The 25,096-nt window shown below is 52.5% G+C and overlaps 1 protein-coding gene across 1 annotated transcript in view; it reads right to left on the bottom strand.

The window, feature by feature from the left end:
- The window catches only part of CDH22 (cadherin 22), a gene marked incomplete at its 3' end in the record, with an annotated part of 48,364 nt that overhangs the window by 4,556 nt on the left and 18,712 nt on the right, over positions 1–25,096 (bottom strand). The window contains exons 4-9 of the mRNA XM_082773446.1: positions 22,275–22,442; positions 21,017–21,204; positions 19,933–20,186; positions 13,146–13,282; positions 5,611–5,732; positions 5,191–5,308 (exon numbers count right to left, since the gene is read on the bottom strand). Of these exons, the coding sequence (XP_082629572.1) occupies positions 5,191–5,308; positions 5,611–5,732; positions 13,146–13,282; positions 19,933–20,186; positions 21,017–21,204; positions 22,275–22,442 (987 nt within the window). The remainder of the gene's footprint in view (positions 1–5,190; positions 5,309–5,610; positions 5,733–13,145; positions 13,283–19,932; positions 20,187–21,016; positions 21,205–22,274; positions 22,443–25,096) is intronic.

The raw sequence follows: 25,096 nt of genomic DNA, 5'->3' as shown, positions 1-25,096 counted from the left end.
CCACCCACACAGGTCCAAGGGAGCAGCCCCAGCCACTGCTAGGACAGGAGGAAGAAATTTCACGTTCGCACCAAAGGCAGAGCTTACCAAGGCTGGACAGCCAGACCCCCACCTCAGGCCCCAGCGGTGGCCCCCAGGCTCAAAGCCAACTTCAGCCTCCTTTCTGGCTGCTGCCAACCTGCCGTGCCCCTCTCTCCCTGGTGCCCTGGGACCTGCTGTCCCTGTTGGGAGTTTGCACCCATTACTTACAAGATTCTTGCATTTCCCTTCCAGTCACAGACCGAAGAACAAGACACTCCAGAAAGGCAGCGCAGCTGCCCTGCGATGCAGTCTATTTGACTGTAGAAGTGAGGTAAATTTTGCCTAGATTGGGGAAAAACATACCCTGGAAAACATATCCAAAACAACCTGTTACATAACAATGTATTTTTCTCTTGGTACTTCTGTGTCTTCACACGCAGCTGACCCGAGACAGTTGCTGCCAGGACATGTGTCTTGGCATCCTTTTGTTTGCACCAGCACAGCCTGAGTGGTTGCAGAGTGAAGCCAGACAGGCCCTGGCCCTGCAGCCTCTCTTATCTCTTCCTACATAGCAGCTTTCTGCTAAATCCAATTCTGGGGTCATGAGGCTGGGGAGCAGTGCTTCCCATAAGGTGGTACTGAAATTTCAGCAGAACTCAATTCAGAACTTTCCTGCACAAATGAGTTTGGACCTCCTCCACACCCGAGTTCTGCTGCCTGATCCAGTGAGGTTGTACTTTGTGACATGGTCACACCGCTCCAAAGGCTGTGCTAGGTTTGCTCTGAGGCCCCAAGCCAAACCAGTTGCTATCCTCGCCATCTTGCTACACAAGCTGACATCTTGTATTCCTTGGCAGATTTCCCATGCCAGCCTCTCCACGAACACGTAGTGGTTTTATCCTGTACCACATCATACCACCTCGTGCAGCAGCACCTCTATCTGCTTGAGGAGTGATTCACCGAAGGCAGAAACCAATGTGTGCCAAGTGGACAGGGACCAGTCAATACCGCTGAGAGAGCAAAGTTTAGGAATACAATATCTCTGTTGGATGCATAACATCACTAGGAATAGTAAAACAATTCTCTCAGACTCCCTCTCTAAAGATGCTCTTGGCAGCTTCAGAAAGAGAGCTCATAAATACTTCTCGTAACTCAGTCTTGATCAGCACCAAGAGAGCAGAAGACAGCAACCTACCTCCAGCCTGGATTCCAACACCTCTGCCCTCTCCCAGGCCCTACTGAGCACCCACCTTCCCCTTCTCTGCCTCTGCTTCGCAGCCCCAGCACCCGCCAGCTCCAAGTGCAGACGGCTGCTGCCCTGCCTGCAGCCACACTGCTGACCTGAAGGCCTCCTCAAAGATCTCCTTCCTTCAGCCCCAGGCAATTGCAGCTCTATGAGAAGAATCCATTTTTTCCCTTTTGCGTGTTTCTTCTCCCAAGTTCTTTGGGTGCCAGGCCTTGGCACCACTGCTGCTCACTTGCCTTTGGCTCAGTCCCGACAGATTTGGTGCCCTTTTTCACCCCGCATCAGATCAGCATCTGTGTTACTCGTGCTGGGAGCAGAATCCCTGCAGGGCTGGAGGAGGCTTTGTCTATCCCGAGGCAATCCTCAAATCCTAACATTTTGCTTTAGATTGAAACACTTTTCAGATCTTCTATCACCCATTACATGCTCTTAATGAGACCTGCAGAGAGTTCAGACATCTGTTTGCCTAGCCCTTGAGCTCTGGAGTCAGTAGCTCCATGTGGCGCTCCATATTATCTACCACCCCTTCCAGGTCGTTGGGCTTAGATGCTTTCTACCATCCCTTCCAACACAATTAGCATTTCTTGGAGAACATGATTTCAGGCTTTAATTGCCTTTGATCCTTCTCTAATCAATTTTTTCAGGCCAGAAAGACCCAGCAAAAGGCAAGTTAGGAGTCACAGGATAGTGAATGCCTTTGGAAAGGCACCAGTTGGCCGTGGGTGAGGTCAGCTTTTCCAGTGCTATCTTCTCCTTTGGGCACTTCATTAGCTGGGCATCTTCCTTCTGGATTGAGTCCACTGTTATCACAAATGACTTTTTATTTCATGTCTGATGAATTAGCAAGTGCTTGAGCACTCCCTGGGACAGACCAAGAAAAATGCCAGTAGGAAATAGCACTGTTTCTAAAAGCCTGACTCCTGCAAACTACTTCAGCTATAATTCAGCTAATGCAAAGCATCCTGCAGGGTGACCTTTTGCTCCTCTATCTCTGACCTGGTGCCAAGGCAGCTCTTGGCAGCCAAGGCAGCTCTGCGTGCTGCTGGGAGCTGATGAGCAGGGCTGCAGGTGTTAACTGCAGGCACATTTGAAGGGCCAGCCCCACTCTGGGCAGCTTTGGCTGCAGTGGGGCCGGACCCAGCATGGTGCAGGTCAGCAGCAGTATCGTGGCTGAACTGTGGCAACATCAGACTGCAGCAGACATGCTCTGTGACTGCTGCCATACACCTATTTGCTAGCAGGTGCTGTACGAGCTCTTCATCAGCAAGACAGGCTGCCCCATCACCCCAGGCTTTCCCAAAGTCCTCAGAGGCTTCATCCGTGCTGCCCACAAGGAGCCCCAGGAGAGCCTGGACAATGAACAGTGTCCTATCCTGCCCTGGCCCCACACTCGCAATAGGGCCGTGCACCATCCACCATCTCACTCCTGCTTTTCCAGTCTCCTGCGAGGGTTGTTAGTGAGGTGCCTGCCTGAGTCGGCAGCACAGCCTGCAGCACTGCGGCCCTCCCGAGGGAGCCCCTCCGCACCGTGGGCCAGCGCGGTGCCTGGAGCCTGGAGCAGGAGGGCGCCTCTGCCCGGGCTCATGCCCTGCCTGATGGACTGTAATGAGAGCAGTCCCAAGAGGATGCTGGTCCCTGGGGACAAGTTACACTCCTGAGATGGCTTTCTGCTGCCTTGCAGAAGCTGCAGGAAGTAGGTGCAAAGCAAAAAAGAGAAGAAGGATTTAAGCAAGAGCTCAGTGAATCCATCTGTGCTGACATCCATCAGTGTCACTCCTTGGCTGCAAAAGCAATATTTATAAATCACGTTTCAAAACTGGCTACAAATTTGTACAAAGAAACAGATGGGCTGGTGGTAGCAGTTTGTCACCACTGATATTTACATGAAGGAGGAGAGATGAGTAGAAGAGGGGTGAACGCATGAGAGGGAGGAAAGCGGGGGGGGGGAACAAAGGAAGATGCAGCAACGGAATCAAAGTGGGCAAGGGGCAAAGGTGAGCACTATCAGGACACTCAGTGGACTGGAAAAGCTGAGGCGGGGAGAAATCAAAGGAACAGAGATGACACTAAAGTAAGCACACAGCCAAAGTGAGGAGCGTCTCCATCTGCACAGGCAGCCACCGCCTCTCGCTGTGGAAGAGAGCATTGCTTGGCAATTGGGAGGGTCTCCAAACACCCTGGGAATAACCCTGCAGCAACAGCATTTGTTTTACCAAGAGCAGAAGGCGGGAGGTGATGCCAGCTTTTACTCATTTTATGCAGTGTTGCACCACATGCAAGGTTTGTGGGATCATTTAGCACAGAGGATTACCCCATGCGATGAGCACGCCTCATCCTACTCAAGAGAGCAGCAGCTCTGGAGGAGACAGCGAGTGAGAGCCTGCGTCCTGCCCCCTCCCAATGAAACCCTCCTGCAGGACCCCAGTGCTTCTGAGTGGCCCTGCTGAGCTCCAGCCCCTCGGCCAGGCCCCTGTCCTGGGCAGGAGCAGCAATCACTGCAGGTCCCTGCCCTGCTGCAGCGGAGAGCCTGCTCTGAGGCACTGCAGCCCCAGCTTTTGGCAGGGTGTGGGCAGGGACGGGCAACCAGGGTGTAACTGAGAGTGCTCTCTCACATGTTTTCCTGAGGTCCTTCAGAAACAGCAAAAGAAGTTAATCGCTGGGTGTGGGGGCAAAATCTTGCAGAGGATTAAAGCTTACGTACATGATAAGAAACAAAGGTCTTGTGAACAGCTGCCCCATGGGGGGGGGGGGGGGGAGGGGCAGAGATCACAGGGGCTTGGATCAGGGACAGCTGCCCTTTTTAGGGCACAAAGTGATGTCAGTATTTCTACAATTACATTTCCATATTTTTTTTCCTTTTTTTTTTTTTTTTCCTCCTGCAAGTTCAGTTTGAACTACCCTAACAATGCTGATCAATAGTGAACAAGGAGAAAGCGTTTCAAGGTACTGTAATGTAGTCCGCTGGCTTCCATCCGGGCTGGCCCCTTTGACAAATACATGCACATCTGGCTAAAAAACATTCTAATAACTGCAACAGTCTCTGCTGCTTTTACCACTGCAGTCAGCACCTAAATTCATCAGAGACCAGTTAAAAATAGGAAGCAGCTTGATAACTACTTTTCTGGACAGTCATCATACAAACACAGCCTGACCTCGTGCCCCTCAAAGCTGCACAAATAGCCAGTGCCCAGCCTACCAGCCCCGCAGAGCAGCTCGGCGGTTACAGCTGCAGGCTGGGGAGACTACTGCAGAGCCAGCTCAGCCCAGAAGCTTGCAGAGCCCTGCTGCACCCAGGGCTCTCAGACAGGCCCAAGGGGCAGGGCAAGCCTTGGGAAACCTGGTGGAGCTTCACCCTTAGCCCACCTAACAGGAATCTGGCTCTGCTGGTTATATCTCAACTAGCCTCATCAGCCAAGGGCTGGCTACTGCTCAGCCCCGCTGCCTCCAGGACCCATGGGCTGCTCCCGTCCGGGGGCAAGGGGCTGCCTGCCTGCACAGCAGCCCACTGACACCCCACACTCCAGGCCACGCACTGGAGAAGGATAAATCACAATGCTTAAAACGGAGCTTGTTCACCTGTAAATCCACATCATCTCCTTGCAAGCAGGCAAGTTAGAGATTGCACATCAAGGAAGGGACCAAGAGCCCTGGAAATATCGCAGGCTATCCAGACAGTGTGCTAGGAGCAGCAGAGCTGCTTGCAGCAGAGGAGAAAGCTCGTGGAACCTTCTTGAGGAAATCCAAAGTCAGCTGGCCAGTCCCACAGCTACAGGTGGGCAAGGAGCCGAGAGGGTGCACAAAAGCTCCTGAGTTCCATCAGCACAGCCAGACGGTGACCCCTGGACAGGCGAAGGCGCAGGGCTAAGAGTCACTGTACTGCACAGCCCCGTCCCCTCCGCACAGCCAGCCCAGCAGGCACTTACCCTTAATATCCAGCAGAGAAAAATGGTGGCTGTTGGTGGCTTCAGGTGGCAGCGTGAAGTAGAACCGATGGCCACCCTGAGGCTCATCGCGATCCACAACACTAATAGTCTGGATCAGCTGTGGGGAGAGAGAGGAGATGAGAGTTGGAACCACCACTGCAGTCCCTCCCTGGGGCCCGGCTCACAGGGTCCAAACCAGCGGAGCACCATCAGCTCCTGCCGCAGCCAGGGACAAGCCTCTGCCCCTGCGGGCCAGCTTAGTGACAGGACACCAGCAAAGTGGTTCCCAGCATGGCAGCAGCAGCACAGGGAGATGTTCTGGCAGAGGTGAAGGCTGGGCAGGCTGGCGCCGGTCCAGAGCACTGCTGGTACCATGGGACCACCGCTGTTGCTGAAGGAGACCTGGGGAGTGCCCGATACCTGGCCTGGCTTGGCATCCTCGCACACAGCAGCTTCATAAGGGGTGGCAAGTTCAGGTGGGTTGTCATTCACGTCCAGGATGCGGATGCGCAGAGAGGCCCTTGACACCTGTGAATGATTATCTGAAACAAAAGAGAAGCAAAGCTTCAGAGGGAAGTGCCATCTGCTGATAGCAGGGAGCAGGCCCTCCGTGGTTTTGCGTGTCCAGAGGCCATGGTGGCCTCTGCAGCTGCTGCCAGCACAGAGGGTTCGGTGACTGCCTCTGCGGGCTGGCTGATCCTGCAGAGCATTGTTCAACTTCACCACCTGCACTTCCCAGTCAATAAGCCCAGTTGCTGGGCTTCGTGTCCAGGACTCCCAAGGAACCACTGTTAACCACTGTTAGCCCCTTCTGCCCATGGAGAAGCTGAGCAGCCCAGAGCAAGCCCCCGGGGCAGGGGCCAGTCCTGTTGATGCTGCTGCTCTGGGGCACACAGGGCAGGGAGCTGCGCTCACAGCTCCGCTTGCTGCAGTGCCGCTCCACCCCACGGTTTATGCCCTATAGGTGTGCTGAGCCTTCTGTAACATTGCAAATCACTCTGGAGGGCCTAATATTTTCTGGAGCTCCTCATGTGTTTCCAGAAATGAAATATGCCTCCATCTCCTTTGTTTTCCCCAGAGGTGGTAACTCCAACAGACCCGATGCCTCTCTCCCCACTTGGACAGAAGCTCTGCTGTCTGTTTGTCTATAAAATTAATGCTGTCCCCAGTGTATTAGGTGGGGGAGGACCCAGGGGAGAGGAGATCTAGTGCTGCTCCATAATTAGCCAGGAACGTGTTCCCCCTCCCAGAGCTGCCTTCACCCTGTTCTCGCGTTATCACTCCCTCTCACCCAGACCAGCTGCTCTGGTGATTAGATGGTTGCTTCGGGGGAGGGAGGCAGAAGTCGTGACTAAAAGCCTGGAACGATGTGTTATTTTAAAAAGTGTGTTGGTGCAGTGAAATAAACTGCAATTGCTTTCAGGAAGAAAGGCAACGGGAGGCAGCAGGGTAAGAAGGGAGTGGACAGTCTGGGGGCAATAGAGGGCAGTGGCCAGTGCCCACCGGGACTGCAGAGGAGCAGGAGGAAAAAGGGTTCAATTCCTGCAAGATGCAGGGTGACAACATCTTATCACCCCCTCCACAGCTTGCTCACCCTACTGGAAGATGGGAAACCTTCCTTGCCCCTTGGTGCTGAAGCAACCTGGCACTGCCAAGAAAAAGAGGAAAGAAGGCAGAAAGGAGGAGGATGGCAGGAGGAGGCAGGCTGAGGCCCCCCTTCCTCTTCCCAACTGTGGCGCCCCCAGTGCAGGAACTGATTCTAGGGTCGCTGAATGCCCCTGAGTCCCTTTGGCACAGGGCATGTGGGGCCAGGTCCTGGCTGGGCACTGAGACACAGGGATGAGATTGAGCACAGCAGCTCCCCTTCCAGATGCTGTTTCAGCCTCACCAAGAGGGATGCAATCAGTGCAAGGCTGTTCTGAGAATCAGACAGAGCCCTAAGTCTGTCTCCTCCCCAGCCCCACACAGCAGTAGGCAGCACTTCACAGTGGGTGCTGGACCAGGGCCAGTCCTCTGACAGAGACAGAGCTCACAGCCCGCTCCCTGAGCACAGCCCAAAGCAGTCATCCCTTCTGAACATGCCCCGTCATCAAAAAGGTCTCTTTCAGCCCCTTCCACCGTTGTTGAAGCCTGAGGCTCACACAGTCCTGGCTGTGTGACAGCATTAAAATTTGACTTCTCCAAGAACATCAAGTTTAGAAGTGTGACTACGGCATCATCAGCAATCCTTCCTGCGATGCATACGTCCGCTCCTTTTATTTCAGTTGCAATCATGACCTACGTGAAAGCTCCTCAACTGCTTTCTTTATAAACGTCCTTCTTCCTTTGAGTCAGTAACTGAATGTAAGTTTGAGTCAGTACCTGAATTTATGAAAAACATTTAGATACAGTGGATAAAAATATCTCCAAAACATCTATGAAATCTGTTTTCTGTAACTTGTGAAGCATAAACTGAATTTACAATGGTCAGAATTGTGATTAAGATCGTACATCTGTGATGAAAAGCACATTGCACCCAGCAGTACTGCAAACGTCACATCTACAAGTCCAAAAGCTCTGACATGTGCTTCCTCCCTGTGAAGCATCCCGCATGCGCAGAAGCGCTCCCACCCCTCCACGTGCTCACGTCTACCACTGCCAGGCAGAGCAGCTGATGGGGCAGGCGCTGCCGCTGGCATCAGCCAGGGCTGTCGAAGGGCTCTGGGAAGCAGCAGCTGGCTGTGGAGGCTGTGCCAGGCTGAGTGCGACCGGGGAGGAAAAAAGTCATTTTCCATTGCAGCGTCTCTCCTTGGTATTCCAGCTTAGCTGACTGACATGCAAATTAGTTTAATTATTTCTTCTTCTAAAATAAATTATATTTTGCAGTGGCTGCAATATGTTGTGTCAGGCAAAATTACATTCAATATTTTTAAACTAATTGATGTCAGCCTTGAGAAAACCTGATTGACAGCAGCGAGGAAACTAGGCTGCTACCTAAACGGTTTCCTAAATTAAAATTAAACATGCCGTTTTTCTGCATTTCCTCCAGGAGTTGGAATACTATTAATCTGAAAAGACTGAGGAAGGAGTCATGGAAAACACAGAACAAGGGGGAGATGCTGGAAACAGCAGTGCAGAATGGGAGCTCCAGGTTGATGACTGGCAGCTGCCTTTGCCAACATGGGCTGAAGTACCTGCAGACACGCTGGAGCCCAGGGACTGAGGTCTGCTGCAGCCCTCCTACACCACAGCATCTCCACTCTCCTTGCTGCCACAAGCTGCAGCATGTAGGGTCCTGAGTCCACACTGAGGTGGTGCTGGTGGGGAGCACTGTGCATGGACGGGCTCCCCGGGCTGGGTCTCACCAAGATGTTCCCACTGCACAGCCATGCTGAGGCTGAGACTGAGACTCACACCCTTGATGAGTCCTCAGCTACAACCCCAACTATTATTATTTTTAACACAATTAACCTTGAAAGTAACCTGAAGAGGATACTATTTCTGGCTTAAAAACATTGAGATGCAAAGCACCAAGGATTTGCCCTGTGCAGAAGCTCCTGGACAGCCAGCTGACAGAGGGACACCGAGCAGCTCCAGGCAACTCTCTTAGTAAACGCTGGAAGCTTTGCAGCTGCAGCTGGCTGTGATGAGCAGGGGCTGTGGAGATGCTTAGACATCCCCTCCACAGCAGGAAGGAGGAAGGCCTTGTTTAAGCTGTGCTGGGATCCAGTGCTTGCCTCTCTAGATCTTCACGCAAGGTCACACTAAAGCACTTTGCATTTTTACAACCAAACCTCTGCTGTGAACCTCCAACTCTAAGCACTGCTGAAGCAGCTGTACCATTTGCACTGCTACCTGCACACTCAGCTGTGTAGCCACACTGCACACAGAAAGGTGCTCTGCAGCTTCCTGGGGCCTTAAAGCACTGTTTGAGGAAAGCCCAGCAGACTGGGTCTTGCCGTTTGTGGCTGCAACACTCCCAAGAAACACAACTCACCGCCATGGCATTAGGCATAGCACACAATCCACCCTCTTCTGCGTCAAGACCAAATTGGTACAATACTGAAATCAGAATTTTTACATTAGTAGGGAAGCCGTAAGAGCCAGGGGTGGAATTTTAATCCTCACTATCTCAGCAAATTGGCAGAACAAAATGCAGATTAGCAGACTGGGATGGGCCACTCTGCTTTCCAGCACCCGCACAATGGCACAGGGTGGTTTTGTGGATGTCAGCACAGCTGCTGATTGAAAAGCAGAGCATCAATGGCAAAGACACAACAAGGGCATGCCAGGGGTACAACTCATCGGACGCGGGTGGCCACATCAGAGGCTGGAGCTGAAAATGTGGCTCCAAGCTGCAGGGAAGCAAAGGGGAAGCAGCAGATCAGCCAAGTAACATATAAATGGCTCTCACCTCTCCTGAGTCCTGCCCGGACTCAGCAGCATGAGAGTCATTAAATCGCATCCAAACACAATGCTCTGATTAAAGCCGGTCTCCAGCAGGAAGATTTATCATCTCAATTACCAGCAGTGGACACAGCAGTCAAGGCCTCATCATTTTACATGAGCAAAGAGGAAAACAGGAAGAGAATCACTAATATTAGCCCAAGGAAGGTAAACAGCTTGTGAGTGAGATGAAGATTTATGTCTGGAAAAGCTTGGCCTGGTCCCAGTCCAGATTTACTGAACAGTCCCCATGTTTCCTGCTGGCTGCACTGCTGCAAGGCCAAATACTCTGCTCATCAGCTGCCTGGCACAGGCAGCTCCTGCTGGGGAGCGCCTGTTCTGGGAGGGGCCCTGCCCTCCCCCTGCTCCCCAGCAGGGCACAGCCCAGCCACAGACACAGGCGTGCTAGGAGCCTTCTGCTGCTTTTCTTACTGCTCTTCAGATGCAAATGCAGTCTCTTCAGTTTTCTGCAGGTGGGTCATGCACCCCTAAACACAGTCCCTGGAGCACCTAGTCCTAGGACAGGCTTTCTGAGGTGTGGGGACAGCGCTTGCATGGAGCTGAACAGCCAGCCTGCCTGCAGGAACATACGCTGTCAGCTGGCACGCTCTCCATCAGCTGCAGCTCATTAAAACCATTCACAGGGCAGTGCTGGCGGTGGACAGGGAGGTGTGATCCAGGGCACGCCACCGGAATCGCACAGGAACAGCTTCCCACCAGCCCTGAGCAGACCCAGAGCCAGGGTGGTGACACACCTGGGAGGCTCACTCCATTGTTTCTGCAAGGCTTGCATCTGACTGGGGAAGGAGGAAGGATATTTTACTACTTGCCTCCGATGGAGTTGACACCATCCTGTGGCTGCAGGCAGTCTCAGCGGCAGACAACCTGCACTTTGGTGAGTGCAGGACTGGGCAGCCCTGCGAGCCCCGTAAGATGAAGGCACCAGGCACACCGACAGCAGCACAGAGGCTCCCAGCCACCCTGCACTCACACCACTGCTGCCAGTCCAGTGCCACGCCAAGCACAGCATGACAGCTGCTGCTCGGCCCCACTCCCAAGCCCCTCTGTCACTTTGAAGGCCTTACCTTTACAACTGCCCTTTCTGCCAGAGGATTCAGACATAAATTGTACTCTAAATTCAATATCAGTCATTAATATTTCATGATTACAAAACGTTAAGGATAATGTCACTGGGAGGAATGTCTGGGCAGTTAAAACAGATGAGTCAGAGCCCGATGATGGGAGAAGTCAGAGCACTGAAGAGTCTCCCCAGCTTTTGAAGCAATGCAGCCTGACAGGCTCTCCTGCCGGAGGGTATCCGCAGCATTTACTGACTTGCTCTGAAATCTTAGATGCTGCGTATAAATATTTTCCTTCTGATTCTTGTCACCTCACATTTCCTCTGGATGCTGAGCTGTGCGGCAGCACCACAAGCCCTCCTCCCTGGCCAGCGCTGGCAGAGCCTCCCCTGCAGAGCCCCGGGGCTGCCCCGCAGCCAGCAGGCAGGATGTGCGCAGCGGGGCACCACGGCCGGGCGCGCGGGGCTCACCCAGCCAGCAGGCACAACGCATCAGCGCGGGGCCACAGAGCCAGAGAGGTCCCAGCCTGGGGCAGCTGGGGTCTGGCCAAGGGCACTGCCCCTCCTTCCCTAGGGCAGCATGGGCACAACAGTGCCCCAGCCCCGCGTGTGCAGATCCCTGCCAATGCAGCGTTGGCCTTCCTGAAGCCAGAATGATCCAGCAGAAACCAGCCTCTGGGTCCCCATTCAGGCCCCTGAGGCAGTTTCTTCAATCTGAATAGCATCTTCCTATTCAAAAACGAGCAAAGAACCAGGAACCCCGTGGGGTCTCTCCAAGCGAAGCCTAGGAAAGCTCATGCACAGAGTCTAACAGGCAGGTCTTGGCAAATATCCACAGGAACACGAAGATGCTTTGCAGCCAAAGCAGCTCCCCGGTATCAGCTGCCATGGGGTGGCAGAGCACAGCAGGTCCCAGACAGAGCAGGTGACTTGTGCATAAGAAATGAAGAAAACTGAAGAACATGGCAGTACTTTCCTGCTTCCCAGCACGGTGCCTGGGATTGAAGCCCATCTCCATCTTAAGACTCAGAAAAAGGAAGAACTCAGTAAAGATGAGCAATCTCTGGGGCCCCTGGGCAATATCCACCATCATGTGGGGGAACCTGCACAGCCTGTGAGCCAATGTTCACACTGTGCAAACATTACAGAGGGCAGCAGGATAGCCAGGGCAGTCTCAACCTCTTCCTACCCACAGTGCAGCACCTGCAGGTAATCAAAGCCTTCCCTTTGCTGCTATTATCTTCTTTTCATTCCTCAAGAGGAGTTTATTCAAAGCTCTTTTGAGCAGCAGGACCCAGGTCTGTTCTTTACTGGAGTAAAGAAGACAAACAGAACTTCTGCTGGAAATGTCCAAGCCAGGCTCTGCCACCCCAGTGTCACACAGGAAAGATCAACCAACAAACCCTGCACAGCCCATGAGCTGCTCCCTCCAGGCTCTCTCAGCTGGGTGTGCTCAGATTTGGCAGTTACTGCAAATACAGACCCTGGGGTAGCACAGCCATGGGGAAAGGAGATGACTGTCACACGGGAAGGCCAGAAAGGAGCTCATTTCAGAAGAGGACAAGAGAGCTTCCTCTCATCCTCTGCCATGGCACTTGTCTGGGAGGCCACGGGGTGAGGCTGAGTGCTCTGGCTGGGGCTCAAGCAACCTGGAAGTGCCAAACCCAGCAGGCAGCTCTGCTGCTGCCACCCTCAGCCCCTTCACCAGCATCCCCCTGCCTTTGTCTCACGAGGTGGGTGCTCCCCGCCCTGCCTGTCACCACACTGAGTATTTATTTCACCAACTAAAAGCACCTCTCACTGGGTAGAGTAGAGCATGCAGGAGGGGAGCATCAGAGGCAGGTTCAGAAAACCTCTGGGGGCTCTTCCCAGTTTGCAGCTTTCTAGCCCCCTGTGGGGGGTGAAAATGCAGGTCTTGGGGCCAAGAAGGAAGGGCACGGGAGGCATCCAGAGCCACATACCTGTCGTGCAGGTACAGCCTGCCACCACCTTGAGCCCCCAGCATCAGTGAGTGCTGGCAGTCTCCATTTTGCAGGGCTCCAGCTGAGGGGGCATCCACCTGCAGCATGCAGCTGACCAGGAGGATTTGGTGACATGAACACACATCTCCAAGAGCCCCCTGAGCTGCTCACCAGCTGTGAATGCAGGGAACAAGCTGCACAGGGATGACTGCCAGAGCTGGTGCATAGCTAACACAAATTTGATTAGTGTTCATCAAAGACACTATTCGACCACGATCCCTTATTAATGACTGAGTCAGGAAGAGTATTTTTAGGTTGTCTAGGGAGATGTCAGACTAAGTAATGCTGCGTTTATTTATTTATTTAATTTCAGCGTTAATTAACTGTTGCACCTTGGTCACCTTTGCAGTGAAAATGCCTGTATTTCTCCCTCTGCCCCTGATACAGTCCAATGCAGACTGTCTGCTCCGCACGGCGCTCCTCCATCTCACCTGCTTCCATCGCGAGGACAGTGATGTTGTGCCACCCTGCTGTCTCCCGGTCCAGGACCTTTCCTGTCACAATGGCACCTGTGTTGGCGTCGATGTCAAAGATCCTCTCTGTGTCTGTGCTGCGGTCGATAGCATACCTGAGACCAGGCAAGAGGGAAAACCATGAACAACTGGATGTGCCAAGGCCAACCTCATAGTCAGCCCTGGGGGTATGGGGTCTAATGCAGCAGGCACTGTCACCGCTCTCACTGCTCCTCTGCTGCAGCTGGCTACACGAAGGCCGTGTCTCTGCCAGACTGACAGCCCAGAGTGCTCTCATAAAATTAAAGTGTGGCTTTTGGTGTACAAAGTAGAACCAAATGCAGACTGTGGACAAGGGGTAAAACCTGCTCTGATGGGAACCTCGTGTTCAGGATAGAGCAGTACAGAAATCACGGGCTGTAACTCCAGCCATGACTTTGGAAAGCTGCTGAGCTGTAGGCTCAGGAGCTTGAGGAAAGACGTTAACTAAAAGTGAGCCTCTCTCACACACTACCCCCTCCCACAGGACCCAGACGAGAGCACAGCAGCAACAGCAGGTACAAGTGGCAAGGTCCCCTCCAGGCGCAGACCAAACCCCTGCAACCAGCGCAAGAACCCCGGCAGCAGAGGGGTGGGCAACAGCCAGTGCCCCTGCAACCAGCGCAGCACGTCATCCCCCACAGCCCCTCAGCCTGCCCTCTCTGGGGATGCCTGTTTTTACCAGGGCAGCCTGAAAGGCTCCAACCCAGCAGAGCCCTGCTGCAAGCCGCTCATTCTCCTTTCCTGGGGTTGCTCCAGCACAACCCCCTGAAGCCCCTTGCCATGCCTCCACAGCAGCTCCCTGTGCCCGTGCCTCGGGAGCACTGTTCCTGCCTCTGTCACAGCTCGTGAGAAGGCAAACAGCTAGGCTTCACCCCATGCTTTAGCCGTAACACCATGAGCCTACACAGCCAGTCCTGGTGGCATGTCCTGCGTTTCCAACCACTGCACACAGAATAAAGCAGGCTATCATTAAATCAGGTGCAATTAGGATGTGCGCTCCTTGAAGGCAGGGACTGAAAGGGAAGCCCAATCCAACCGAGGCCCTTGAGTGCAGCCGTAACACAAATAACCACCACCACTGCGATCAGAATTAGAAGTCCAGAAGGCCTACAAATCACAAACAATTCAGCATAATGTTATTGTGTGCAGCATCTTTCATACAGACTGCATCCCAGAGTGCTTTACAGAATTAAATAATACAAGACAGCAAAGAGTACAAAGGATAAATTACCAAAAGGAGGGCTGTGAATAAATTAAAACCTTCAGTCACATGTCCAACAACAGAAGGAAGATAAACGCAGAGACAAAGCACGCTGAAAAGCTGACAGACAGGACAGTGCTGAGGGCACGCCAGACAAGCAGAGCAGGACGGGCTGGCACACGCTCAGGATGGTGCGGGCGTGCTGCACGGTGGCTGTCCCAAGTCTCTGTGCCTCGCACAGCCCAGCCGTGCTCTGCAGGCCCACCTCCTGCATGGCCCACAGCCCAAGCACCAGCCCTGGGCACGGGGCAGCTGCCCTGCACAGAGCTGTTGGCAGCCCCTGTGCCTTCCCACGCTGGCCAGGAGGGAGCCAGCTGCACGTGGATTGCGTCCCAGAGGCACCTATCATCCACACAGCTGAGCATCGCTACCTGATGGAGGCACCTAAACAGAATACAAATGGCTTTATGCCTACAGAATGCCTACTGTTATACAGCACCAGATTGCATTCCTTAGCTCCCTCCTTTTCAGACAGATGGGGATGAGAAAGTACAACAGCACTTACTTGTAGTTAAGGGAAAACATTCAAAAATCACTATCTAAATCTCATTGGTGCACATGCACAAACTATCACGTCCTGCACCTGTGTGGCTGGCTTCCTCTGTCTTGGCATGTACTGCAGCCTCTCATCCACTCCGCATTCTCCCACTGCAAACAAAAAGGAGAGGTCTGGCTGCTCTGACTGGTACAGATCAGTACAACATTCTGCTAGAAGGAACAGAAACTGGGATGACAAAACCCAATATCCTTCCAATAGCATAACTCATGTTTGCATAACTGCTTCCATTGTTCTACTGCATCTCTTGACCTACATCACATCCTCTTCTGTTCTGCTTTTTCCTACTGTCAGAGGTCAGGATGGTACTTCACCTCCATTTGCTTCCTTGTGTGTTGGTTAATCCCATGCCTGTTTTGTTCACACTCATATCATTACTGCATAAACAAAGATGTCTTCAAAAGGAAAAAAAAAAAAAAAAAAAAAAAAAAAAAAGCTTAACAGGAAAACCCAGTTAGTGAAGGGAGACATCACTGAGCCTGAAAACATCTGGCACTAGCTGCCTGCATTCCATCTGCACAAAGTGTTGTGGAGACTATGGAGCACTATGCTGGCATTGGACGTGGGAACTCAGGGGTGTAAGGATGTCAGTCTACTCCCTACAAAGCCACTCCATAGCCAACTCAGAAATCAGAAAACCTGCTCCACAGCACTCTACATGACCATAGACCTCCCCTTCCAAGAGGTTACAGCCAACCCTGTGGAGACTAGGGCTTCCAATGAGAAGGTAACAATTATGCTCATTTTACATCATTTTGTGCAATCTGATCTTTACCAACCAATGTTCTGCTGACCATCACAAGCCTCTCCACCACTAGTAATCCAGCTTCATCTTCACTTGTTCCACCGAAGTGAAACCTGGGAAGTGGCACCAATTAGTCCCTGGTCCTCCAGGTACGCAGAAGTAGGATATATGTTTATTCCTCCTAAAGCCTGCTGCTGTTCCATATCTGGAACTGCAGTCCCCAGCTCTGATTGGGATGCGGACCTTGTAATCCATTTTCCTCTCTTCCTGCTGGCACTGCCTGTTGGTCTGGATGTTACAAGTGACTGTTTAATTTAGACAGCTTTTTTGGTGCTCATCGTTCTCACGAATGCATTTCTCAAGCAGTTTATTTCAATTCTCCCCCTGAATGCAACAAGGAGCACATTTTATGCCATGTGTTTTGTTAATAGGGAGCTTTTCAAGCACTGTGTGAAAAGCTTTTTGTTATGTTTGTTTTTTCCTCCTCTCCCTTTTGTGTTAAAGCAGGTTGTAGTTCTTGCTGTGCTGTTGGAGTCTATAAAATGCCTATGTCCAACACGTGCCTCTGGATTTGGTGAAAGCCAAACAAGAATATCTCTGAGAACCTTAAATCCCAAGCAACGTCTTCCCAGTGCTGATAAAGCCTGGAATGCACACAATCAGAGCACAGACTTTCACTGCAGAGAGAAAAACAAAAGGCTTCCACGTAAACAGCCTCACGTATGCAGACAGTCTATCACTGTTTTACCTAATACAATGGCTCAGCTGAGAAACATCACACTACACGCAGGAAATACACAGCCAAAGCCAAAATGCCAACTGGAAACTAAATGCTTTCTAGAAAGAGCGGATCCAGCTTTTGTTAGGCAACAAATAAGGATGGAACAAAATAGAAAGCACCATTCTTGAGAAAGGCATTTTCTGCCTGCCCCATTGTGGGTTTCCATGTTCCCCAGAGGAAGGGGGCAGCCTGTGCCGTGCTGAGCTTCAGCACAGCTCCCTGCTTCACAGCATCACTGCCGGAGGGAGCGCGGCCCTCTCCAAGCAGCCACAAGCTGGGGCCCTCTGGGTGCCCCAGCAATCCTCCTGCCCAGGCAAGCGGCTGCAGCGGGTGCCACATCCGCAGGCAGCCGGGACACAGCCCCCCCAGAGAGGGGGGAGCAAGCAGTGTCCTTGGGATGGTTCCCACCACAGGGGAGTTGGACACTACTTCAGCCCTCACATCTTCATAACAGGGCACTTCAGGATCCAACCTGGCTCACCTGGGAGGGATTTGTTCTCGCACCGAGCAGCCACATCTTCATGGGACAAGTGAACTGGCGGGGGGCCGGGAAGTGCCAGGCTGTAGCCTGCCTCCAGCAGCTGCTTCAGGCCAGCCACTGCAGCAGGAGCCACAGAGCCCTCTTTGTGTTCACTTGGGGATGGAATCAAAGAGCCAAGGGCATGTCCTGTCCCATTTGGCTAAAAATACTTCCAAAACCTCGTTATTGGCAGCCTGGTGTCAGCAGGACCTGGAAATGCTGACAGAGCTGATTTTTGCTCAGCAGTCTCTGGTGATCCTTGTTCTTTCTTGCCTCAAGGGGAGAGTGCCCCTCATCATGACAGAAGGTGGTGGCCCTCCTCTCTTCACATGGCAGAGCCAACAGAGCAGAGTCCAGCAGACAGCAGCCCCTGCAGAAACACAGCCACGTTTTTGCTCCCGCCTCTAGCAGAGGAGGTTCAGGAAGTTACAGGGATCCACTGAACTGCAAAGAGTTGAAAGTGTTCATGCCAGCTTCAAGGAGCTGAGGATCAAATGCTGGTCATGCTGTCAGGACCGGTTGCTCTCTAATGTAACAGAGGTGAAGTACAAGTGCTGGCTTCTTGCGACTGTACTCTGAGTAGCACACTTGAAATGTGAGGTGACTTACTGCCGTCTCCTGCTGACGGGCTAGTGTCACATCCTGGCAGGGCACGGCAGGATGCTTGCATTAATGTTTGTGCACCACTTTGAAGCTGTGAGCGGCTGCCTACGTGGCAAAGTATTTTATTAAACTACCTGGCTAGCCAGGGGACAGGAAAGCGGGAGAGATCAAACAGTGCCTTCCTCCTGCATTGGTGCCACACCAGCAGCAACCTGCAACTCCATGCAGCACATGTGGGAACAGCAGGGAAGGCTCACCCACCCGCGCTACCCAGGCAAGTGCCAAGGGAGCCTCACAGGAGGATGGACTGGCCGCCCCTCATGCCAGCAGGCACTGCCAGAACAGAGGTGAGTGGAGAGAGGACCAGGTGGAGACCAACTGCCACAGGGGAGCCGGGGGATGCAGGATGAGCTATCTGCCTGGGGAAAACAAGGAAAAATACCTGAAAACAAGGAAAAACTGCCTGACAAGGAAAAACACATTGCAATTCCCAAGCTGCAGCAGATGCCCAGGGGTCCTGCTGGCCATGCCCTCATGCCTCAGCACGAGTCATTACCTTGCCTGGCACTATGCTTTCTGTAAGACAGAGATGCATGTAGAGTAAAGTTTGGCCTGTAATGCTCTTGCTCCTACTGAGTACTTGAATCTGCTTCTCTCTGCTCCTCATCACCTTCTGCACAGTGGTAGAAAGCCTCTCTGCTTTCTTTTGTTCTGTCTGCAAACAAGGCAACAAACTCCACGGGGAAACAGCATAAAGAACAAGAGAAAACGAGAAGAAGAATAGTTCTGTCTCCATGGCACTTTTCCTACAATTACAGATCAGAAAGTAAAATGTATGTTCTGTAGCACTGCTAGAAACACTCCAGTAGAAAAGTACAGGCACATGTGTACACACACAGATACATAGAAAGACCGCACACAACAGATGAGCACAAGCTAACAGCCATGTGCTCAGGGCAGGCCACAAAGAAAGAAGAAATCAGACATGTAGCCTGAAGGAAAAGGGAACCAATAAGCCAAGGTGCATGTAGGCGCTTTGAGAACACATCCAACAGACAGCACCAACAGTGCAAGTGTTGCATGCTCACATAGACAGTTCATTCTGTGCCAAGGCTGAGTCCCTTACCCCAAAGACAACTTTCAGCACCCAACTTTGACACAATACCATCTGCTAGCTGCCAGGCATCTGTAGATAGCAGTTTTCCATTTGCAGAATCTTCTCTGAGCTTTCTATGTATCTTGATCTTGAAGACCTGGAAATGCCCCCCAGCCCACCCTGAACTAACACGCTCCCCTGCAGTCAACACAGCACCCCAAGCAGCCATGCAGGGATGCCATCAGTGGGATCGGTACAGTACCCAAGCCCTCCCTTGCTATCCCAAAGCCCCAACATGTCCCAGTTTATCACTGACAGGGACAGGCTCCATACAGAGCTCTCAAATGCAAAGCCACTGCAACTCATTTGAAGTGAGCGGCTGTGCACAAAGTGCCTGCAGCCCCACCATCACCTGGCATGAGAACACACATTTCAAGGAAATTTTCCACATATTGAGGATGTTTTCAGAACACTAGCTTTTCATCCCAACTGCTCATGACTCAGGCCAGTTGGCAGAGCCAGAAGGCTGCTTTGTGCCTTAGGTAATAACAATTTAACAAGGTAACAATCTCTTTAGCCACAAATTAAATGGAAATGGGAAATGTCCTGTGCAGATAAGCTGCTGCCTGGATTATGTCCCCTGCCCAAATATAAACTCCTCTGATCTTTCATCCCCATGCACACATGCGCACACACACACACAGAGAACTAAGCTCTAGCTCCGCACTTCCCAAGCCTCACCTCATTTATCATTCTTCATCACTACCTGCCTGTCATTTCTGGTTGCTTGCTTGGCCAGTGTCAGGCAGCGCTGCAGATGCCTCACTGTCAGCAGCAAGGACACGCAAGCATCACCCCGCCACCTTCCCTGACACTCCCCTGACAATTGCAAACCTGTCACTTGCCAGTGACGTGTCTGTCACCTGCAAGATGGCTGTTCTAGCTTGCCTGTACCTGCGTGCAGACTGTCACTCACTGCCAGCCCTGCGCATGCACAGTGCTCATCACCCTCACCTGCTCTGCCCCTCCACTTCTCCCATTGCCTCCCCTCCACCCCATTGATGGTCGTGAGCCCTCCAGCCACAACCATCCCTTGCAGGTGACCCCATGCCTGCTGCTAAAAGGAAAGGAAGAGGATGCGAAATTTAAGCAGATGCATTACCGGACAGGGTGGTTCGCTGTATCAGGGTCAAGGGCAGTGACCACCCCCACGACAGAGCCAACTTGTGCGTCCTCCTGGACCTCCATCAGATTGGAGGGGGGCCGGAACTCGGGGGGCTCGTCAACATCCAGCACAGACACCCGCACGATGGTTTGGTCCCGGAAGGTGCCCAGGTCCACAAAACGTGGGTCCACGAACTTGTTCAGGGCCTCCACCACGACGGTGTGCACTTTTTTTGACTCATAGTCAAGAGGCTGAGACAACAGGAGAGAATTAGCCACATTCTGATCAAGGAGCCCCTGTCACTGCCCCTTCTTTCGCAGGCCTCTGCTCGGCAGACTTTGTGGCAGCGCTGGTCTGCTCTCCAGAAAGGGCCCGTGAGCTCTTGCACCCACACTCTGCCCTCCCACAAGCAGCACCCACACCAAGGGGAGCAGGAAGAAGAGGAAACCTCCAGCCTGCTTCCCAGGGACCCCACTGGGTGCCCAGACAAAACCCATCAAGAAGACAGCAGACTGCATGTTGGCAAGTGAATGGTTTTGGATCATTAATCACCCTGTGATTATTTCTACAGAGGCAGGGAGCTGAATGCAGTGGCCTTGGTGAATAATAATTTTTTTCTTGCCTGTAACAAGTATTTGCTTGATTGTTTTTGCTGCTAAAGCAGAGAGACTCAAAGTGTTGTTGATCAGGTATGGGAATTAAACAGGCATATTCCTCTTCCTAACAGGTGCTATCAATAACAGCTGTAAGCACTGGTCTCCACTGCCCTGTGCACAGCTTCACCCAAACACTGCTCGCTTCACTGCAGCCCTGGGAGCTGTGCTGTGCCAGGCTCCTGTAGGCAGTACACTGCTGCTCCTTTTCAGCCTTTCCTCCTAGACACAGGTCTGTGCTTTGCCATCCAGGCAGAACAGGTCTCTCCCTGTATCTGCAAGCACAAAAACGCAACTGCTACTTCTACAGCAGCACTCAGAAGAGAATTTATTTCAACTCAAATGCATCAGCAGGAGTCCCCAAATAAAAAGGTCCCCCTAGAGATCCCTGCCCTCCCTCTATCCAACCAGCTCTCCTTCTCTCTCACCTTCTGTACTGTGATAACAGCCTCTTGGGTATTGCTGTCTGTGGTGACTTTGAACATCTCCACTCCTTCTTCATCCTTCATCTGATATGTCATATCTGTGTTCTCCCCGACGTCAGAGTCCTCTGCCTTTACCCTCCCGATGGCGGTGCCCACAGGGGCAGTTTCAACGATGCTGAATTGATACATCTCTGGAGGAGAGAAAGGCACCAGGTCACAGCTCCTGCCTTTGTGCCCTCTCTACTCGGGTATGCCCATCTGCATGCCTGCCTGGGGCCATAACGGCTGCCCGAATTCTACCAGTATCTATAGTCCAGAATGCCCTACCACACAAAAACACAAACCCCAGTCAAAAACAAGGCCTGCAGGAAGATAACTGGAGAGCACTAATGTTTTGAAGAGCCAGGTAAAGAAAAGGGTGGTTTCTCAGTTTCTTTCTGGTTGCACTGCCCTGCAATCAGTGTTCTCCAATTCTTTGCAAACTTTGCCATTTCTAATTTCCAGAAGCAGCAGCTAAGAGCTGAGCTTCCTCCAACTGCAGCATTCTTTCTAGTCTGTCAGCCATGTGCTCACACCCTCTGCGGCTGCTGTGCAATGCAGAAATTGCACAACCCACTCTTTGCAGCAGAATCACCAATTCGCTTGGGGAGTCCCAGGGGAAGACAAGAACAAGCCACAGGCCATTGGCCATGACTTGGATAACAGGGCTGTCTAGTGACCACACTGCTGTCAGGGTGTCAGGCAGTGTCACGATGCCTCCTGCTCTGGCAGAAGGTGCCAAGCCCTGAGGCAGCAGCCAGGAGGGGTCAGGCCAGCAGCCAATACCCAAGTCCCTGCCCAAGCCCCTGGAAGAAAGCAGCAGGATAGATCAGGCTGCCAGAGTGGCCCAGCACCACCATCTCCTGCAGCACTGCCCAAAGAGGGTCAAGGAGGGGTTATCCCTGCTCTCCCCACCACACAGCCCTGATCTTTCCTGGGGCCTTGGGCAGGCTCAGCCAAGGGAGCTGCCCCTCCATCACACTGGTAGGCAGGGGTGCGTTCAGAACCAGGCACACGGTTCTGCACGCTACAGTGCCTTGGTGCTGCTGCCCTGCACACAGCCCAAGCAGCAGGGCCGGCTCGCCTGCACCCACACGCCAGGCCGTGCCGCGAGCCGAACTTCTGTCCTACCACCCACAAGGACTGGGCCCGTGAGCTCTTGCACCCACCACCCACAAGGACTGGGATCAGGTGCTCAGTCCCTACTGCTGTCAGGACTTACTCTGAGGGAAGCGTGGTGGGTTGTCGTTGACATCAGTGACCACGATGGTGACTGTGGTGGATCCGGACAGGCCACCCAACTGTCCAGCCATGTCTGTTGCACGGATCACCACCTCGTACCGGTCCTGCGTCTCACGGTCCAGGTCAGCCACAGCTGTCCGGATCACACCTGGAAGTCGGCAGGACAGCATGAGTGCAGGCACATCACAGAGAAGGGGTTGCTGGAGGATTACCTAGTCCAAGCCCTGTGTCAAAGCAGGGCCAGCTAGATTTCCCAGCCTCTGTTTGTGTGGCAGATTATCGAACACTTCACTAATTTTCATTCCTCTTTTCTGGACTACTCCAGTACGCCCCCATCTCTCTTGTATTTGGCAGCCCTGGAGGTGACACAGCATTCACATAATCTCACCAGCGCTAGGTAGAAAGAAAGCACACCTCCCCTGACTGCTGGTGATGCTCTTTATAAGGCAGCTCTAGGTGCTGCTGGCTGCATTTTCCATAAGGACACATTTAGCATCTGCTGCTAAAGACAGCATCTGCTGGGCCCTGGAGCAAGCAAACTCCTTCGCAGCCTTCACAGAGATCACACAAGCAAAAATTGACCAAGGGGAGAAATGTGCTTTGGAGAGAGGACCAAGTACAGGGAATTGTCAACCAGGCAGAAACAAACTGAACCCACCCTCCTGGCACCTGGCCTCCATGGGCCACCAACCCAATCCCCACAAGTCTCAATGGCCAATTCGCAGGTTCCTATCACACAAGGTCCCTGCCTAGCTGCAGTTACTGGGGGCTGTCAGTAGCTCCAACAGGGTTAAACTTCCATTTGGAGGAAGTTTTTGCTTCCCCCCAGGGAGGCCAGGAGCAGGTGAAGGATTGGCAGGGGCCAGAGGTGCTGGGGCCAGCTGCAAGGTTTGCAGAAGGCGGCTGTGTAGAAGCCCCAGCTGAGTCATGAAAGCCCTTTGGCACAAATCCACGGCAGCCCACTTATCCTTATCTGCTCAGACAGGAGCCACAGGAGGGTGCGCACAGCTTGGAGCCACAGGAGGAGCAGCTGCTGCAGAGCAAAGCAGCACGGATGGGACAAGGGCGATGAGGGCAGAGCTGGTCCCGTGTCCTCTGCCTGCCTGGCCAGCCTCCACCCCAGTCGCTCTCCCCATACTAGTGGCTCTACGCACCAGTCCTGTGGCTGCCAGGACGGGCTGAGGGCAGCAGATGGCTCCTGCCACAGCCCGAGGGGCCACGTGCTGATGGCATGCACGCATCCAGGGCACTCACAGTCATTGACTCATTACAGAACAGCAGCACCTGGCTCCACTTCATGTGTGCCCAGTTGCCCATGCATGCCTGGACGACACCTGAACGAAGAATAGGATAGCTGGAGAATCAGGGTCAGGGTATTTCCAAGAGTATGGCTGCACAAAACCCCTCATTTTGAAGTGTCCCTCTAAGTTAAAGAGGCTGAAGATGCTACTGTTACATGCCCTATGTACCAGAGGCCAAGATCATACTAGAGACCTTAAAGCAAAAAAAAATATATATATGGTATGTTAGTGTTTTTTATGAAATGAAATCTAAAAAAGTCTTTATAGGTCATCATTCATCTGGGCTTGGAGAAGTGACCAGATCAAAATATACAGGAATGTAAAACAGGAAGGAAGGAGTAGTGAAACCCAGAGAATACTTAGAATGGCAGAAGACAACTTCTTTTGTCAGCCACAATGTTTCATTTACATGGAAACAAAGCACAGAAGAAACAAGAAGAATGAAAGAAAAAAGTGACTGCCCTTGGGTGGCACCAGGGGCACACATGGGACATGCTGCTAATAACCTTGTATTCATGTACACATTCCAGTCCAACTACCCCAGCAACAGCCCATAACAGCCAGAGATCAGCCTAAAATCCCCTCCAGCTCAGTTTCGTAACATTCCCCCAGATTTAGACACTGCTTTAGGTTTTTGTAATTGCTCTCTTCCAGGCTTTCCCATTTAACTATTAGCTTTACCTCCTCTTATTATGAGCCCTGCAAAATCCTCCTTTGCTTTGTTTCACCAACAACCCTGCCTGGCATCAGGGATGATGTGGGATGGGGATGCCCAGCTGTGTCCTATGTAGCCTCCAGTGATGGGGTGCATCCTGGTGGGATTGAGGAACTCCGCCTGTGCCATAAGGACAGCAGAGGTTCACCCAAATCCTCATGGGACTTGCAAGACATTTGCCTCATGCTACAAAGCGAGCGATGGCAGTGCACGGCAGCTGCCCAAGCCACTTGCCTCACCAAAGACTCTCTGGGCAGCCTTCAGCACAACCTGTGCAGGGTGGAGGGGCGTGTTGGGTGCCATCACACAGCTCCCACACAGCAAGCTGCAAGGAGGCAAGATGAGGCCTCAGGGACATACCCTGAGACTTCCATGCATCAGCCCACTTTGCATCACACATGCATCAGCAGGCTTTCACAGCTTCCCTGTTCACGTGTCCAGGATGAACTCAACCTCCTGACAAAGGCTGCAGACGGATAGGTCACACCAAGGAGCCACTGGTGCTGTGGCCCAAAGGTAGTCAAACAGTACTGAGCTGGAAGAAAGAAAATATCTTTTTCCTCCTCTGCATGACATTACAGGTGCAGCAGTAGCTGGCAACACTGTTCTGTAGACATTTATCTCTCCTTGCTTTCTGAAACTAGCAATTATTCCAACAATTACCATTGTTAGGATTTATTATAAAGACATCACCACTGCTTTGGATCCTTGCAGCTCCCTGGCTCTTATGGACAGGCAAAATTTCACCCAGCGTCCTCCAGTCCCTCTGTCACATCAGTTCTGTAA

This window comes from Aythya marila, assembly GCF_965140915.1.
Source record: "Aythya marila genome assembly, chromosome: 16".
In the NCBI taxonomy this organism is placed as follows: domain Eukaryota; kingdom Metazoa; phylum Chordata; class Aves; order Anseriformes; family Anatidae; genus Aythya; species Aythya marila.
Note: the sequence above shows the minus strand (reverse complement) of the source record. Positions and strands in the feature narration are given on the sequence as shown.